General features: G+C 35.5%; 1 protein-coding gene across 1 annotated transcript; it reads left to right on the top strand.

Moving 5' to 3' along the window:
* The first annotated feature begins 1,540 nt into the window (after positions 1 to 1,540).
* gata4 (GATA binding protein 4) lies at positions 1,541 to 15,900 on the top strand. Its single transcript, XM_084090896.1, has 6 exons — positions 1,541 to 2,469; positions 7,092 to 7,258; positions 8,524 to 8,649; positions 9,001 to 9,082; positions 10,670 to 10,779; positions 14,003 to 15,900. Exons 1-6 carry the CDS (start codon positions 1,983 to 1,985, stop codon positions 14,117 to 14,119), a joined length of 1,089 nt encoding a protein of 362 aa, XP_083947022.1. The 5' UTR covers positions 1,541 to 1,982; the 3' UTR covers positions 14,120 to 15,900.
* Positions 15,901 to 16,538: the final 638 nt, after the last annotated feature.

The following is a 16,538-nucleotide window of genomic DNA, read 5'->3' as shown; positions in this document are numbered from 1 at the left end:
TCTACGATGATGCAAATTCTCAAGAGTGCATGCCTTCTGCTATACTGATGTCATTCATCAGCAGTTTCAGTCAACACAGATCCAGATACGCCATTCACCATGAAAGCATCTCAAAGCCTTTTTATATAATGCTTTTATTGTGGAGGAGCAGAGGATTTTCACCCGTTTATCAGTAGGATCACAGGGCCGTGGAAATGGTCCCATTGAGCCCGCAGGAGTCCAGTGCCATGAGGAAGGAGCCGGAGCCGGCGAGGAAGCAGAAAGAGATATGGAGGAGATCTGATGATTCTCCAAGTATTCCAGAACCTGCTTAACTTAAGCTGTATCACAGCAGGCTTTGGTTTGGACTATCAGAAATATCCTCTGTGATACTGATGTGTGTGTGTGTGTGTGTGTGTGTGTGTGTGTGAGAGAGAGAGAGAGAGAGAGAGACCATTATCCACAATGCAAAAATCTAATTCAGTGTCTTTGCCTCATTTTCCACTTAAAATATCATTCAAATAAATTATGTTTCCCGTAATTTAAAATAGCATTTTTTTTTTTTTTTTGTACTTAGATGTTTTTTTATTAAAACAGGTCCATTTAGAATGAGATTTTGCGGTGTACCAAAAACGTACAGTAGCCTAGCCTATGTCCTCGTGTGAAAGTGCCGTGGATATTGACGAGGAAGGCACATAATTGTAAAACTCAGGAAATGGACACTCTGAAAAGTCTCAGTTTGTTTATAACTTGCAGCGAAATGACAGTTAAAAATGTGTCATTGAAAACAACAGCGTCGAGACTTCCGAGTGACGTCAGTGACGCGCGAGACATCAATCATATCCGTCTCTCTTCCTGAACTGATATTAGAAAAAAATAAATACAATATTAATACAGATTGTAGGCTAATATAATTAATAATTTTGTAATATAAAAGGTATACAAAATTTTTTTTTTTTTAAATGTGCTGTTTTAACAAGACATGCTGAAATTATTCGTATCAGTGTCATCGATCTATAGTTTAATAAATAAATAAAAACATCGTGCAAACAAACGATATAGGCTATTAATATGTGTTTACATGGGCTAAATAATATTGTAATAAAATAATTTAGATTTAGCCTATATATAAACAGCCTATTAATTCGAAAATATCTAAAACACTTTCCAGCTTTTCTTTTCTGCATTGCTCATTTATCACGCGATATTTAAGTTATTTCATCAAATATTTTATGAGGATCTCCGTCAATCTTTAAATCCGAGGCAGTTTTTTCTGCCATTTAGAAATTAGCAAACAAACAACATTTTAAAACACAGATACAATACAAAAAAAAAAAAAACATAATTAGGCTATACCGATTTTCCACATAGGCTACGCAAAAACTATTTTTGACGTATAAATGGCACGAGAAATAAAAAATCGTGCATACGCACTTTCATGAAATCGTGTTGACATTATCGGAATACAGTATTTTATTTTATTTTTTTATTTTATTATTAGGCTATTATTGCTAAGAACATACATAATCAATGCCAGGGGAGAGGACAATTACAGGTTACGAAATCAGGAATATATCATACAAATGACACAGTGAGACAGTTTTAAGGGCTTTAGAGTTGCTGGATGTAAGGAGAGTGTTCAGATACGATTTAATTTCCTTACAAAATATGAAAAAGTAGGGCTTAGCACCCTGGAATTTACATTTGTGACATTACCGGAATAATTATGACCCATTATTTTGTGCCGCGTTGAACGAGGTGAGTGAAGTGAGGGATGGGATGCTTTACTGGAGGCGGAGAGACTGGGAGGAGTGTTGGGAGAAACTTCACTGAGACTGGGAGGAGTGCTGTGAGAAACTTCACTGAGACTTTTCACCCTTATCATCCTCTCCTGTCTTCTGTGAAGAGAAGTTAACCGGAAAATGCTCTCGGCCGGCGCGGGGTAAACGGCCGATGCTCCGGTACTCAGGAGTGGAATAATCGAGACGAACACCTGTGTGGACATGTATCAAGGTGTAACGATGACCACAAACCACGGACACACGTCTTACGAGCCCGGTTTCCTCCATAACGCGGTCTCTGCGGCCGCTTCCCCGGTGTACGTGACACCCACCCGGGTAACCCCGATAATCCCGGCGCTCCCGTACCTCCAGACCCCCCAGCAGAGCAACCCCGGGTCCGGGCACTCGGGATGGGTGCAACCAGTTGCGGACACCTCTTATAATCATTCCACACATCATTCTCCGGTGTCCAGGTTCACATTCTCCGCGAGCCCGCCGTTAACCTCGCAAGCCCGGGAGACTGCGACTTACACGAGCCCGCTGAACATCAGCACGAGCGCCCGGGAGCATTACGGTTCCCGCGGTCTGAGTGGCTCGTATCACACCGGGTACCCGGCCTACGTGAGCCCGAACATCGGAGGCTCGTGGGCGGCCTCGCACTTCGACGGTTCCGTGATGCACGGAGGACCCGCGCGACACCCGAATATAGGTGAGAATCAAAAATCTTATTAAAAAAGCTATAATTATTCATTTAAAAAAGCAACCTTTATTATTATTATTATTTTAAAACAATCTAAAGCAATTAAGCGTAATCTTGTATTTTTAGTTATCTTATTTTTTATTGCCATTTTGCCAGTAAGATTCTTATTTTTAAAAATATCAGATCATTTATAATTTGACCTGTTTTGACAAGCTTAGTTTAGGTTGTTCAATATTAAAACCTGAAAGAAAATGTCAACATAGTAAAGAAACATGAAAACAAAGATGACATTTAAAAAGTTTGGTGTATTAGTTTTTTTTTTTACATATAGATTTCTTGTACTCCTTAAACTGTTAATGACACATAAACTAGTTTGAGAGAATATAGACAAGAATGTTATTGCTGTATGTTTTTGTTTTGCTTTGTTAATTTTTGTTAATTTTTTAATTTTTTTATTTTTAGTTATAATGAAAAATGTAAATACTGTTTAAACTCGTGTGACAATTTTGTATATTTTTTAATTAAAAAAAAAAATAAAACACCTAAACTAAGATCAAGTTTTTGGTGGGGAAAGAATATTTGAGGATTAAAAAAAAAAATCAACAAACAATTTTAGTAAAGATCATTTGCACAGTAAAATGTTGTAGCTTTACATAAAAATAGAGATTTTCGATTTTTTTTAATATTCTTCTTCTTTTTTAAATCAGGTTACACTTTTTATTTTACAGTGTCCTTGTACATATGTTACATGTACTTACCATAGTAATAACAGTAAATTATGCCCTCAACCAAACCCTAATCCTACCCTAACCCTATAAGTACATGTTGTTAATTAATATTACTCAGTACTTAAATCTATAATTACACTGTAACAATGACACCTTAAAATAAAGTGTATAGGCTAACTCTTTATTTTAAGCTGTCCTTGTTACATTTAAGTTCTGAGTAATATTAATTAACATGTTGGATAGTTGCATGTAATTATGCATAACTTACTGTCATTACTACAGTATGTAACTTATAAGGAACCTGTAAAATAATGTTACCAAAAAAATCAATGTGTTGGCCGTGAAATTTATTAGCAGTTTCTGAGTTTCTACACCAGTCACGAGAACATTTGACAGTGTTTAAATGAGAATTTAGTTACGACATTCTTTAAAATGTATTGTTTGATATGAAATGAAAGTAATGTTTCATTCAGTCTGTTTGTCAGGGAACCTAAAATGAGCTTCAGTTTGTGCTTTCATGAGTTTTAAGCGAAGCTTTTGAGAAAAGTGTGCTGTCATTTAATCATGTTAGCCGAGAATTTACATTTATTTACATTTAGAGATCGACATATACAGTTAGTCATAATAAATATGCATTGCATAACATGGGGAGGATATTAAAATCAACTACGTCCATAGAATAATACAATTTATATACAAAGTAAAAATGTGTAGCTGTCACTTTAAGCATTGGATCTAATGTTATAAATTTAATTCAGTCATATTAAATTACACGTTTGACTCCGACAAAATAGATGATGAGAAGTTTTAAGAGAATAGTTATAGTTATGAGAAGAGAATAGTTTTAATGAATGCATTTATGGATTGGATGATTTTAAACAGGTGTAAATTAGCAGGCCTGCATGTCAACAAACCTTTGCATATTTGAAAAACTTATATCGTCTTAACTTTATTGTTTATTCATACACTTTATAATGGAGTTCGTCATAAAACGTTTATCAGAGAGACACGAGATAAAGCCACGGATGTTTGAATTATTAATAATAATTTACACATGCAACTTACGTTTTATATATGAATTCATATTTACAATAAATGACAAATGTTTAATTATTACCCGTTTTAATTCGCGCAAAGTGTCACTTTGTGTTGATATAAATTTAATGCTTATATAATCTTGCTTGTTTGTCTTTAGACAAACTTTAAATTCGACAAATATGAGTCTATTTTCAAATATGAGCAACTAAGAAACAAAGATTATTTTCTAGGTTGAGACACGATATACAGAGAAAATGAAAATAAAAGTTTTGTATTTCGCCTCACAAGATCCTTCACATTTTACTTATAATACATTTTACTTGTAATACATACTTACAATACACAACATTCTGAAACTAAGAATTATTTTTAATACGTGAAATAGTTCCAACTTTTAAATATTGTTTTATGAGTCAGAAAAAAAATGCAAATATTCATATATTATCAGTTTGTTTATTTTATGACTATATAATTATTGTTGCATATGGCGTGTATTCTATAATAACCATGTCATTTGAAATATTGTATTAGTAGTAGTCTACGTTTAAATAATAAGATAATTATTTTAAATCTGTAAGCGAACACTTTTATTCATTCTCATAAATAAAGTGTGTAGCCTACGCCTGCAATATATATATATATATATATATATATATATATATATATATATATATATATATATATATATATTGCAGGAATAAAAAACTTAATACATAAAAGAATATAATATATAAGAAAAATTATATATATATATAATTTTTCTATATACATATACATTTTTCTATATATATATATATATATATATTTATATTTAAAGGATGATTCGGGGTTAGAGTTGAGAATATTCTCGATAAAAAAAAAAAATCAATGGTTTATTATTGAAAGTTAAAATGGACTAAACAGTGGAAGTGAAAAAAATATGTTAAAATTTGCAGTTATTGAATAGATCATGTTGTAAATTATTTTGAACGGAACAATAATGCATTGATAAGCAGTCTGTGCCGCATTTTCATTTATATTAATTACAAACTCATTTGCATGATCTAGATTTGCTTTGAATTTATTGTTATATTACGCTGTTCAGAGTGAGACACAATCACAAATCTGTGTGCAGGAGAAATTATATTTGCTTGAGAAATAAAATAAAGCAGATTTTTCATGAAACATGTGACCTTTGTTACGAACACGTGCTATTAATAGTCTGTTGTAAATTACCCCAGAGATGGACTTTAATATGCTGGAGAAAGAAAATATGAGATGGGAGATCATTTCAAAATATCACATCTCCTTTTCCCCCTCACCGTATGTCCCTTCAGGGACTCCGTACTTTAAGATACGATTGAAAGAAGTGTCAGTTCATTAGTTTTTGATTTCTTCATTATGAGTTATTATAATTGACACACTTTTGGAGGTTTTGTATGTTATAATTAGTTTGATTTCGTAGTGATAAAAAACAACAACAACAAATTTTGATGTTAAAACTGGACTCTAAAAATGTAAAACTAAAGCTTAAAACGGGGTTTTTGAAACCGTGTAAAGAACGTGTTGGAATCGTTCTGGTTCCACTGATGACGTAGACGTTCGATAGACTCGATGCCGTGAAGAGCGTCGGTGTGTGAGAGTGTGTAAACGCCTCGGTGTGTGAGAGTGTGTAAACTCCTATAAACGCCAGTTTCCCCGGATACACGCAGAGATGAGTGTGCTGCGAGTGTGTGGTCTGAAGTTATGGTCATGAACATCTTGTTATTCGCCGATTGAGTGAATGATTTGTGCGACAGTCTTTTGTTCGCAGTTCCTGTCGTGTGTGTTTAAATCTCAAGGTTACAGCCTTGAATAAAGGCCAGTGTGTGTGTGTGTGTGTGTCCTGTAATGGATCAGATGATTGGGTCTGACAGAAACTCCTGCTCAGATGTGTGAAGGCTCACTGAGAGAGAGATGAGGGAGTTGTGTGTGTCTCATTTGTCCATCGCTCAGTGTTGCAGTGAAGGGCCTCAGGGGCCTCCTGTCTGAGATATGAGCCCTGTGTGTCCATTTACACAGATTAGCTCAGTCTGAGGTGTGTGTGTGTGTGTGTGTGTGAGAGAGAGAGAGATTGTGTGTGTGTGTGTGTGTGTGTCATATGAGCAATAGCGCCTCCTGCTGATCATACTCATTTTAACTAGCATAATTTTGTATTAGTTTATTTTGCATTTTATCACATTTATTATTTTTTATCTATTTTTATTTTGCATTTTTATTTTTCATTATTGCACTCTTATCAGTGTTTGCAGTAATTTTATTTTTTATAGATTTTTTATTGCAGTTTTTATTTGTATTCTTAATTTTGCACTTAATTTCAATATTGCTGTATTTTCAGTGTTTGCAGCAAGTTTGGTTTTTACTTAGAATTATTCTTTAATTATTGCCGTGATTAATTGTATTTTTCACTTTTTTATTTTTGCGCTGTTTATTTGTATTTGCTTTTGCAGTCGTTTCAGTGTTTGCAGCACTTTTTTATTTTGCATTCATGTTTATTTCTGCTGTTTATATTTATTTTTTATTTTTCACTTCTGTATTTTATTATTGTAGTTTTTATTTATTTTTGCACAATTTTCTTTTTATTATTTATACCAAAAAAATTTGAGTTTGCAACATGTTGCAAATGCTTTGGCCAACTTATATTGAGGATGAACACGGCTCTACAGTAACTCTCTCTCTCAGGGTCTCAGTGTGTGTGTGTGTGTGTGTGTGTGTGTGTGTGTATGTGTGTGTACTGCTGGATGAGTTCACTGAGCGTCGTGAGTGTGTGAACTGCAGGGCGATGTCCACTCCTGAGGTTATATGGTCTCAGTGTTTGACAGTGTGTGTGTGTGTGTGTGTCCTCAGAGCTGCTGGATGAGTTCGCGGAGGGTCGTGAGTGTGTGAACTGCGGGGCGATGTCCACTCCTCTGTGGCGACGGGACGGGACGGGTCATTACCTGTGTAACGCCTGTGGACTCTATCACAAGATGAACGGCATCAACCGGCCACTCATTAAACCACAGAGACGACTGGTGGGTCACACACACACACACACACACACACGAACACACACACATACACATACACACACCACAGAGACTACTGGTGGGTCACACACACACACACACATACACACACACACTACAGAGACGACTGGTGGTTCACACACATATACACACACACACACACACTACAGAGACGACTGGTGGGTCACACACACACTACACAGAGACGACTGGTGGGTCACACACACACACCACAGAGACGACTGGTGGGTCACACACACTCACAGACACACAGACACACACACACACACCACAGAGACGACGGGTGGGTCACACACACTCACAGACACACAGACACACACACACACACCACAGAGACGACTGGTGGGTCACACACACACACTCACAGACACACAGACACACACACACACACCACAGAGACGACTGGTGGGTCACACACACACACTCACAGACACACAGACACACACACACACACACACCACAGAGACGACTGGTGGGTCACACACTCACAGACACACAGACACACACACACACACACACACCACAGAGACAACTGGTGGGTCACACACACTCACAGACACACAGACACACACACACACACACACACCACAGAGACGACTGGTGGGTCACACACACACACTCACAGACACACACACACACACACACACACACACACACCACAGAGACAACTGGTGGGTCACACACACACACCACAGAGACGACTGGTGGGTCACACACACACACTCACAGACACAATACTCTGAGAACTGGGAAACTGATATTTTTCAGATGTATTGAACCAGTAGACACACAGATTATTAAACACAAGTTAATCATGTTGTCGACCTGTTATAATTAATACACAGTGTGTGTGTTTGCCCTAACCTTACATACAAAACAACTGAAACAAACTTACAATTATATACTTTTATATTTTTTATATAGTTTTTTTTTGCATTATATTTTTTTCTTCTTCAGTGTTTGAGTTGCAGCAAGTGTTTTTTTGCTTTACTTTTTATTATTCCAATAATTATTTTTTAATTGAAGCAGAATTATTGTATGTTTTGCGTGACTTTATTTTTGCAGTGTGTGTTTTTTATTATTGCAATGTTTTCAGCATGTTTTCATTTTTTTATGTTTCAGTGTTTGCAGCAGGTTTATTTTTTCTTTTCTTTTCTTTTCTTTTCTTTTCTTATTTCAGCATTTATTTTTAATTGCAGCAAGTTTATTTTTTATTTTGCATTACTTATCCCCCCCCCCCCCTCGCTCAGTCTGCCTCCAGGCGTGTTGGTTTGTCCTGCACGAACTGTCAGACGAGCACAACGACTCTCTGGAGACGTAATGCCGAGGGAGAGCCGGTCTGCAACGCCTGCGGACTCTACATGAAACTCCACGGGGTGAGGCTCTATTTCTTCTATTATTATTCTACTTTATCCTATGGCAGAACAAATGTACAGCTGAACACAGAGAGAGAGGCTGTAGTAACACGTGTAACCAGCAGATGGAGACAGAGAAACACAGTGACCCTCAGTAATTTAAATTTTAAATTCTGTTTATTTAAATTTAAGTTATGTTATAATATTTTTTTATTATTATTATTATTCTATGTATTCCAAGCTTTGGCAATATTGTATTATTTACTGTCATGCCAATAAACCAATTTTTTAATTTTTTAACAAAGCAAATCGTTGAATTGAACGAACAAAACACCAGATCTCTGAGACTCAAACTTCTGCTCTTGTGTTCAGGTTCCTCGTCCTCTCGCCATGAAGAAAGAGGGAATTCAGACCCGCAAGCGCAAACCCAAAAACATCGACAAGTCCAAACCTGGTGAGCGCAGACACTCAGATAGAAAACTCATTCAGTATCTTGATTCCTTGAGAGCTCTTGATTCTCAGTGATTCTCAGTAGGTGAGTCCCAAATCGCGTACTTCTGCACTATTCTACGCCATTCTGTAGTATAAATAGTGCGAGTAGTGCGTTCACACTGAAAATTCTATATGCACTTCAAGTTCCCGGATGATGCACTTATTTAACCGATAAAACAAAGTGTGGAACGTTGGACACTTCATGCACTCAGACTCCGATGTTGAAAGACAAAAAAACCTTAAAAAGTTCATACACTACACGGTTGAATACGTAGTGCATAAGTGCATAGTGCATAGTGCATAAGTACATAAGTACATAGTGCATAATTGCATAGTGCAAAAGTACATAGTGCATAGTTCATAAGTGCATAGTGCATAATTGCATAGTGCATAAGTACATAGTGTATAAGTGCATAAGTGCATAGTGCTTAAGTACATAGTGCATAAGTACATAGTGTATAAGTGCATAAGTGCATAGTGCTTAAGTACATAGTGTATAAGTGCATAGTGCAAAAGTACATAGTGCATAAGTGCATAGTGCATAATTGCATAGTGCATAAGTACATAGTGTATAAGTGCATAAGTGCATAGTGCTTAAGTACATAGTGTATAAGTGCATAGTGCAAAAGTACATAGTGCATAAGTGCATAGTGCATAATTGCATAGTGCATAAGTACATAGTGTATAAGTGCATAAGTGCATAGTGCATAAGTACATAGTGCATAAGTACATAGTGCATAGTGCATAAGTGCATAATTGCATAGTGCATAAGTACATAGTGCATAAGTACATAGTGCATAAGTACATAGTGCATAAGTGCATAATTGCATAGTGCAAAAGTACATAGTGCATAAGTGCATAGTGCATAATTGCATAGTGCATAAGTACATAGTGTATAAGTGCATAAGTGCATAGTGCTTAAGTACATAGTGCATAAGTACATAGTGTATAAGTGCATAAGTGCATAGTGCTTAAGTACATAGTGTATAAGTGCATAGTGCAAAAGTACATAGTGCATAAGTGCATAGTGCATAATTGCATAGTGCATAAGTACATAGTGTATAAGTGCATAAGTGCATAGTGCTTAAGTACATAGTGTATAAGTGCATAGTGCAAAAGTACATAGTGCATAAGTGCATAGTGCATAATTGCATAGTGCATAAGTACATAGTGTATAAGTGCATAAGTGCATAGTGTATAAGTGCATAGTGCAAAAGTACATAGTGCATAAGTGCATAGTGCATAATTGCATAGTGCATAAGTACATAGTGTATAAGTGCATAAGTGCATAGTGCATAAGTACATAGTGCATAAGTACATAGTGCATAGTGCATAAGTGCATAATTGCATAGTGCATAAGTACATAGTGCATAAGTACATAGTGCATAGTGCATAAGTGCATAATTGCATAGTGCATAAGTACATAGTGTATAAGTGCATAGTGCAAAAGTACATAGTGCATAACTGCATAGTGCATAAGTGCATACTGTATAGTGTGTCATTTGGGGACAGCTAGTGATTTTGACTGTGACCTGTCTGTGATTGACAGGAGTGCCTGAAGGTCAGAGGTCATCCGGTGTCCTGAACTCCAGTCCCACAGAAGAACCGAGAGCCATAAAGACGGAGCCAGAGACGCCATCGCTTTACATGCACACGCCGGTCAGAGACTCTTTATTATACACCTTATGAGTACTTTATAGAGTTTATGAGTTCATATTAAAGGGATAGCTTTCCCAAAAAAAAAATTCAGTCATCATTTACTCACTCTTAAGTTGTTCCAAATCTGTAGAAATGTCTTTGTTCTGCTGAACACAAAGGCAGATATTTTGAAGAATGTTGGTAACCAAACAGATCTCGGGCCCTGCATAGTAGGAAAAAAATACTATGGTAGTCAGTGGGGCCCAAGATCTGCTTGGTTACCAACATTCTTCAAAATATCTGCCTTTGTGTTCAACAGAACAAAGACATTTTGTACAGGTTTGGAACAATTTGAGAGTGAATAAACAATGACAGTATTTATTTTTGGGTGAATTATCCCTTTAATCCTTGTGCGCTGTTCGTTCGGGGAGAACACTCCAGAGACCCCAGGCAACAAAATAAAAAACGTTTTAAAACAAATGTAATTTTACTCAGTTTATTAATGTTTTTAACTCCACATTTGTGCAGTTTTGGAAGGATTTATGATATTTTTTAAATTTATGTAAATAATTTTTTTAATAGGTTTTTATTCAAAAACAGCTTTTTATGTCAAATTCACTTTATAAAAGACCCACATTTTTTAACTTTCATTCATGGGGATCACATGGATAATTTAACATGGTTTATTGTAAGATTTTTGCCCATCTTTTGGAAAATGCAATAAAAAGTAATAAATGATCACTTTAGCCAGTAGATGGCGGCAGAGCTCCACTATTTGCTGTTTGCTATTTGACTAACTGAAAGACATATTTCACATGTTTTTCAAGTTGGATTCATATCTACATATTATGAAATCACAATTATAAAAAAAAAAATACTATTTGTCAAAGTTTAGCATTTTTTGAAAAATGTTATTGATTTTTCAGTTATTTTTTCAGAAAAAAATCTGTTTTTCAATAATGTTACATTATGATTAGAATCAAACCTGAACAAGATGTTACAAAGAGAAAAGTTGGAGTCTTTCTTTAGTGTTTATCATATATATATATATATATATATATATATATATATATATATATATATATATATATAATGTGTTTATAAATATTAATTATAATATTAAATATAATAAATATATTTTATATATTCATAAATTCAGGCCGTGTTTTCTCTCTTTCATGAGTTCCTGATATATTCCTATATATATATGGCATGACAATGGCATCAATTAATATATATTTTAAATATTAATGTTAAATATGTGTAGATTATGAGCTCATATTAGAGAACATTAAATTATATATATATATATATATATATATATATATATATATATATATATATATATATATATATATGTGTGTGTGTTTATAAATAGTAATTATAATATTAAATATAATAAATATATTTTTATATCATATATTCCTCTCTCTTTTATAATTAATTTTAATATATTGAATATAATAAACAATATATATATATATATATATATACACTGAACAAAATTATAAACCCAACACTTTTGTTTTTCCCCCCATTTTTTATGAGCTGAGCTCAAAGATCTAAGACTTTTTCTATGTACACAAAAGGCCTATTTCTCTCAAATGTTGTTCACAAATCTGTCTAAATCTGTGTTAGTGAGCACTTCTCCTTTGCCGAGATATTCCATCCACCTCACAGGTGTGACATATCAAGATGCTGATTAGACAGCATGATTATTGCACAGGTGTGCCTTAGGCTGTCCACAATAAAAGGTGCAGTTTTACTGTACTGGGGGGGGGGTCTGGGGGGGTCCGAAAACCAGTCAGTATCTGGTGTGACCACCATTTGCCTCACGCAGTGCAACACATCTCCTTCGCATAGAGTTGATCAGGTTGTTGATTGTGACCTGTGGAATGTTGGTCCACTCCTCTTCAATGGCTGTGCGAAGTTGCTGGATATTGGCAGGACCTGGAACACGCTGTCGTATACGCTGATCCAGAGCATCCCAAACATGCTCAATGGGTGACATGTCCAGTGAGTATGCTGGCCATGCAAGAACTGGGATGTTTTCAGCTTCCAGGAATTGTGTACAGATCTTTGCAGAATGGGGCCGTGCATTATCATGCTGCAACATGAGGTGATGGTCATGGATGAATGGCACAACAACGGGCCTCAGGATCTCGTCACGGTGTCTCTGTGCATTCAAAATGCCATCAATAAAATGCACCTGTGATCATTGTCCGTATCATACGCCTGCACCATAACCCCACTATGGGCCACTCGATCCACAACGTTGACATCAGCAAACCGCTCACCCACACGACGCCATGCACGCTGTCTGCCATCTGCCCTGTACAGTGAAAACAGGGATTCATCCGTGACGAGAACACCTCTCCAAAGTGCCAGACGCCATCGAATGTGAGCATTTGCCCACTCAATCGAGACCCCGATGAGGATGACGAACATGCAGATGAGCTTCCCAGAGACAGTTTCTGACAGTTTGTGCAGAAATCCTTTGGTTATGCAAACCGACTGCTGCAGCAGCTGTCCGGGTGTCTGGTCTCAGATGATCTTGGAGGTGAAGATGCTGGATGTGGAGGTCCTGGGCTGGTGTGGTTACACGTGGTCTGCAGTTGTGAGGCCGGTTGGATGTACTGCCAAATTCCCTGAAATGCCTTTGGAGACGGCTTATGGTAGAGAAATGAAGATTCAATTCACGGACAACAGCTCTGGTGGACATTCCTGCAGTCAGCATGCCAACTGCACGCTCCCTCAAAACTTGCGGCATCTGTGGTACTGTGCTGTGTGATAAAACTGCACATTTTAGAGTGGCCTTTTATTGTGGCCAGCCCTAAGGCACACCTGTGCAATAATCATGCTGTCTAATCAGCATCATGATATGCCACACCTGTGAGGTGGATGGATTATCTCGGCAAAGGAGAAGTGCTCACTAACACAGATTTAGACAGATTTGTGAACAATATTTGAGAGAAATGGCCTTTTGTGTACATAGAAAAAGTCTTAGATCTTTGAGTTCAGCTCAAGAAAAATGGGGGCAAAAACAAAAGTGTTGGGTTTATAATTTTGTTCAGTGTAGATATACCATCGATCAATGTTGTATATTTTAATTTAAAAATAAATACATGCAGATTATGAGCTCAAATGAACTGAGTGCATTACACATTATTAATCAACTACTCATTTACATTTCTTCATATATGAAATGCTGTTCTGTAACACAGTGTCTCTCCTCTGTCTATAGGTGTCTGCGTTTCCGACGTACATGGGAACTCCGAGCTCGAGTTCTGCTCTCAAACTTTCTCCCAGTGGATCATCCAGCTCCAAAAGTGACGTCTGGAACAGCCTGATCCTGGCGTGAGGAACCGGGACACTTCACCCGAGACCAGGAGCTCGTGATCTCATCATGTTCTGGATTCAGATCAACAGATCAGTAGCAGAAAACACAGGACCTGATTGAGAACTCTGACTGCGAATCGCAGGAACCAAAGACCCTCGAGTCCCGGCGGATCAAGAGAACATTATATAAGCTGTATGTTCAAGTGGACTGTAGCATGTACTCTACACATCTTGGTTTCATTATTTTAAACCGTTTAGATGATGTTCGGTTGTCGCTGTCATAGATAAGCGTGTCAAGGGCCAAGTTTTGCACATGCAAACACAACACTTTTCTCCTGAAAATGTAAAAATTTTGCTATTTTTTTGCAGTTCTGTTCGTTGCTCTTCAGAAACTATATTTAAGTGAAGCTCAAAGCACTCCTACTGTACTTTAATGGATAATTGTGACCCTGGACCACAAAACCAGTCACATCGGTCAATTTTTTTAAATTGAGAAGCTGAATAAATAAGCTTTGCATTGATGTATGGTTTGTTAGGATAGGACAATATTTAGCCGAGATACAACTATTAGAAAATCTGGAATCTGAGGATGTGAAAAAAAATCTAAACATTGAGAAAATCTCCATTAAAGTTGTGCATTTATGTTCACGATTGTGCAGCATTCACTCACAGAAATACATGTTTTATATATTTACGGTAGGAAATTTACAAAATATCTTCATGGAACATGATCTTTACTTAATATCCTAATGATTTTTGGCATAAAAGAAAAATCTATAATTTTGACCCATACAATGTATTGTTGGCTATTGCCACAAATATACCCGTGCGACACGTGACTGGTTTTGTGATCCAGGGTCACAATTCTCTTTCTCCTTCATGCCATATCTGCAGGGAAATGTTTATTTTCATTGTCATGATTATTATTAATCATGTCTATGAGCAGAAATCATTTTAACTGTTTTTCCAAAAGCATCTGTTGTCAAGATTGATGATTAACTTTCTGTCCTGAAAGCCACTTCCTTAAAACATTTAAAATAACCTTCACGGCATTTTGACTTCCTTTTAACATCTTTATTGCAGCTGATCTCCTTTAGTTCAACTTCTTGTATTTATTTCTAGAGTAAACAGGGTTACAGTTTTCCTCTCCGACTGGAAAGGTGACAAACTGCTTGTAAAGTCCATTTAATCTTGTGCTGATCTCTTACTTTACATTAGCTTTTTCTCATTAGCCTGTAAAGAAAATAGAAAGTCCATATGTAATTCTTTTCTTGTATTCTATATAGTATTAAGTGTATATAACTGTATGTATGCCAAACAACTCACTCCATGTTTAACAGTTGTTTTTAAAACACACAACATATGTGAACATTTGATTAAATGCTTATAATTCTAAATTCATGTTTTCTGTGTCTTTAAATGCCCAAAAAGATGCATAAGTAGTAATAAAGTTAAACAATAATTTAACAATCAAAGACTAATAACTGACCTAGTCATTTTTTATTTGTCAAAGACTAATAAACATAAAAGAAAAACAACAGAGTTTGAGAAATATATCTGTTAAAAGCATATGTAAAATAATTATTATTGTAACGATGTGTTCTTGAATCAAGTTAATATTCATAAGCACATACACATTATGCACAAGAATAAATAAAAAGTTACTTTTTAGTCTTACAGATTATATGTTTAATTATGTTTAATGCGTCAGCTCTCATTTGCAGCTGAAGTGATTCTATTTTTATTTTTTTATTAATTCAATGCCATGAGAACAACAGGTATTACATATTCACGTTATTACATTAACATTAGCTGCCAGGAAATGAAAGCAAATAAATAAATAACAAAAAATAGAAATAAAAAAATAACATAAAAATTTAGTTTTTGCTTTTTTTCCAAAAGATGTACATATAATTTAAAGTCATTTTTAAAATGTGAAAAATCTGGTTTGCTTTGAGCCCATTTCTTTTTATGTATATGGTATTTTTCTTAACAAAATAAATATCTGTATGATGTGTTGTTCTTTACATTCCAAATTGTCATTCTGAGTAAAAAAGCACATCAAATACACATTTCTATCATACACTTCAGTTTTCTATTAATAAAGGTTTCTAAATCTTTCCAAAATAATCTTGAGTAAATACAGTGAAAAAAACATGCAAAATTGTTTGTTTTTCTAGTGCACAAATTCACAGGTATATGAAATATTAAGCTTAAATCTTTCCAAATCATGCTTAGAAGGGTAAATTCTGTTAAGTATTTTGCAAGACACTTACTTAATTTTGTTATTAACACAAAACTTGTTTGGCAATTTCAAGAGATATTACCAAATAAAGAAAAACAAAGAATCTCGCTGCAAGAAAAGACACATTTCTTATGTCCTTATTGCTACATCTTTGTTTTAAAACATTAACATTATCAATGAAAATTTTAATCCATAT

The sequence above is a fragment of the Abramis brama genome (assembly GCF_963993115.1).
Source record: "Abramis brama genome assembly, chromosome: 18".
NCBI lineage: Eukaryota > Metazoa > Chordata > Actinopteri > Cypriniformes > Leuciscidae > Abramis > Abramis brama.
This window is presented reverse-complemented; position numbering and strand designations above follow the sequence as displayed.

What these genes read in the sequence shown, in the direction of transcription:
- gata4 (XM_084090896.1), top strand. Translation starts at nt 1,983, where the DNA reads ATGTATCAAGGTGTAACGATGACCACAAACCACGGACACACGTCTTAC. An exon ending in CGCGCGACACCCGAATATAG is followed by an intron (nt 2,470 to 7,091) that starts GTGAGAATCAAA and finishes GTGTGTCCTCAG; the next exon opens with AGCTGCTGGATGAGTTCGCG. An exon ending in CATCGACAAGTCCAAACCTG is followed by an intron (nt 9,083 to 10,669) that starts GTGAGCGCAGAC and finishes TGTGATTGACAG; the next exon opens with GAGTGCCTGAAGGTCAGAGG.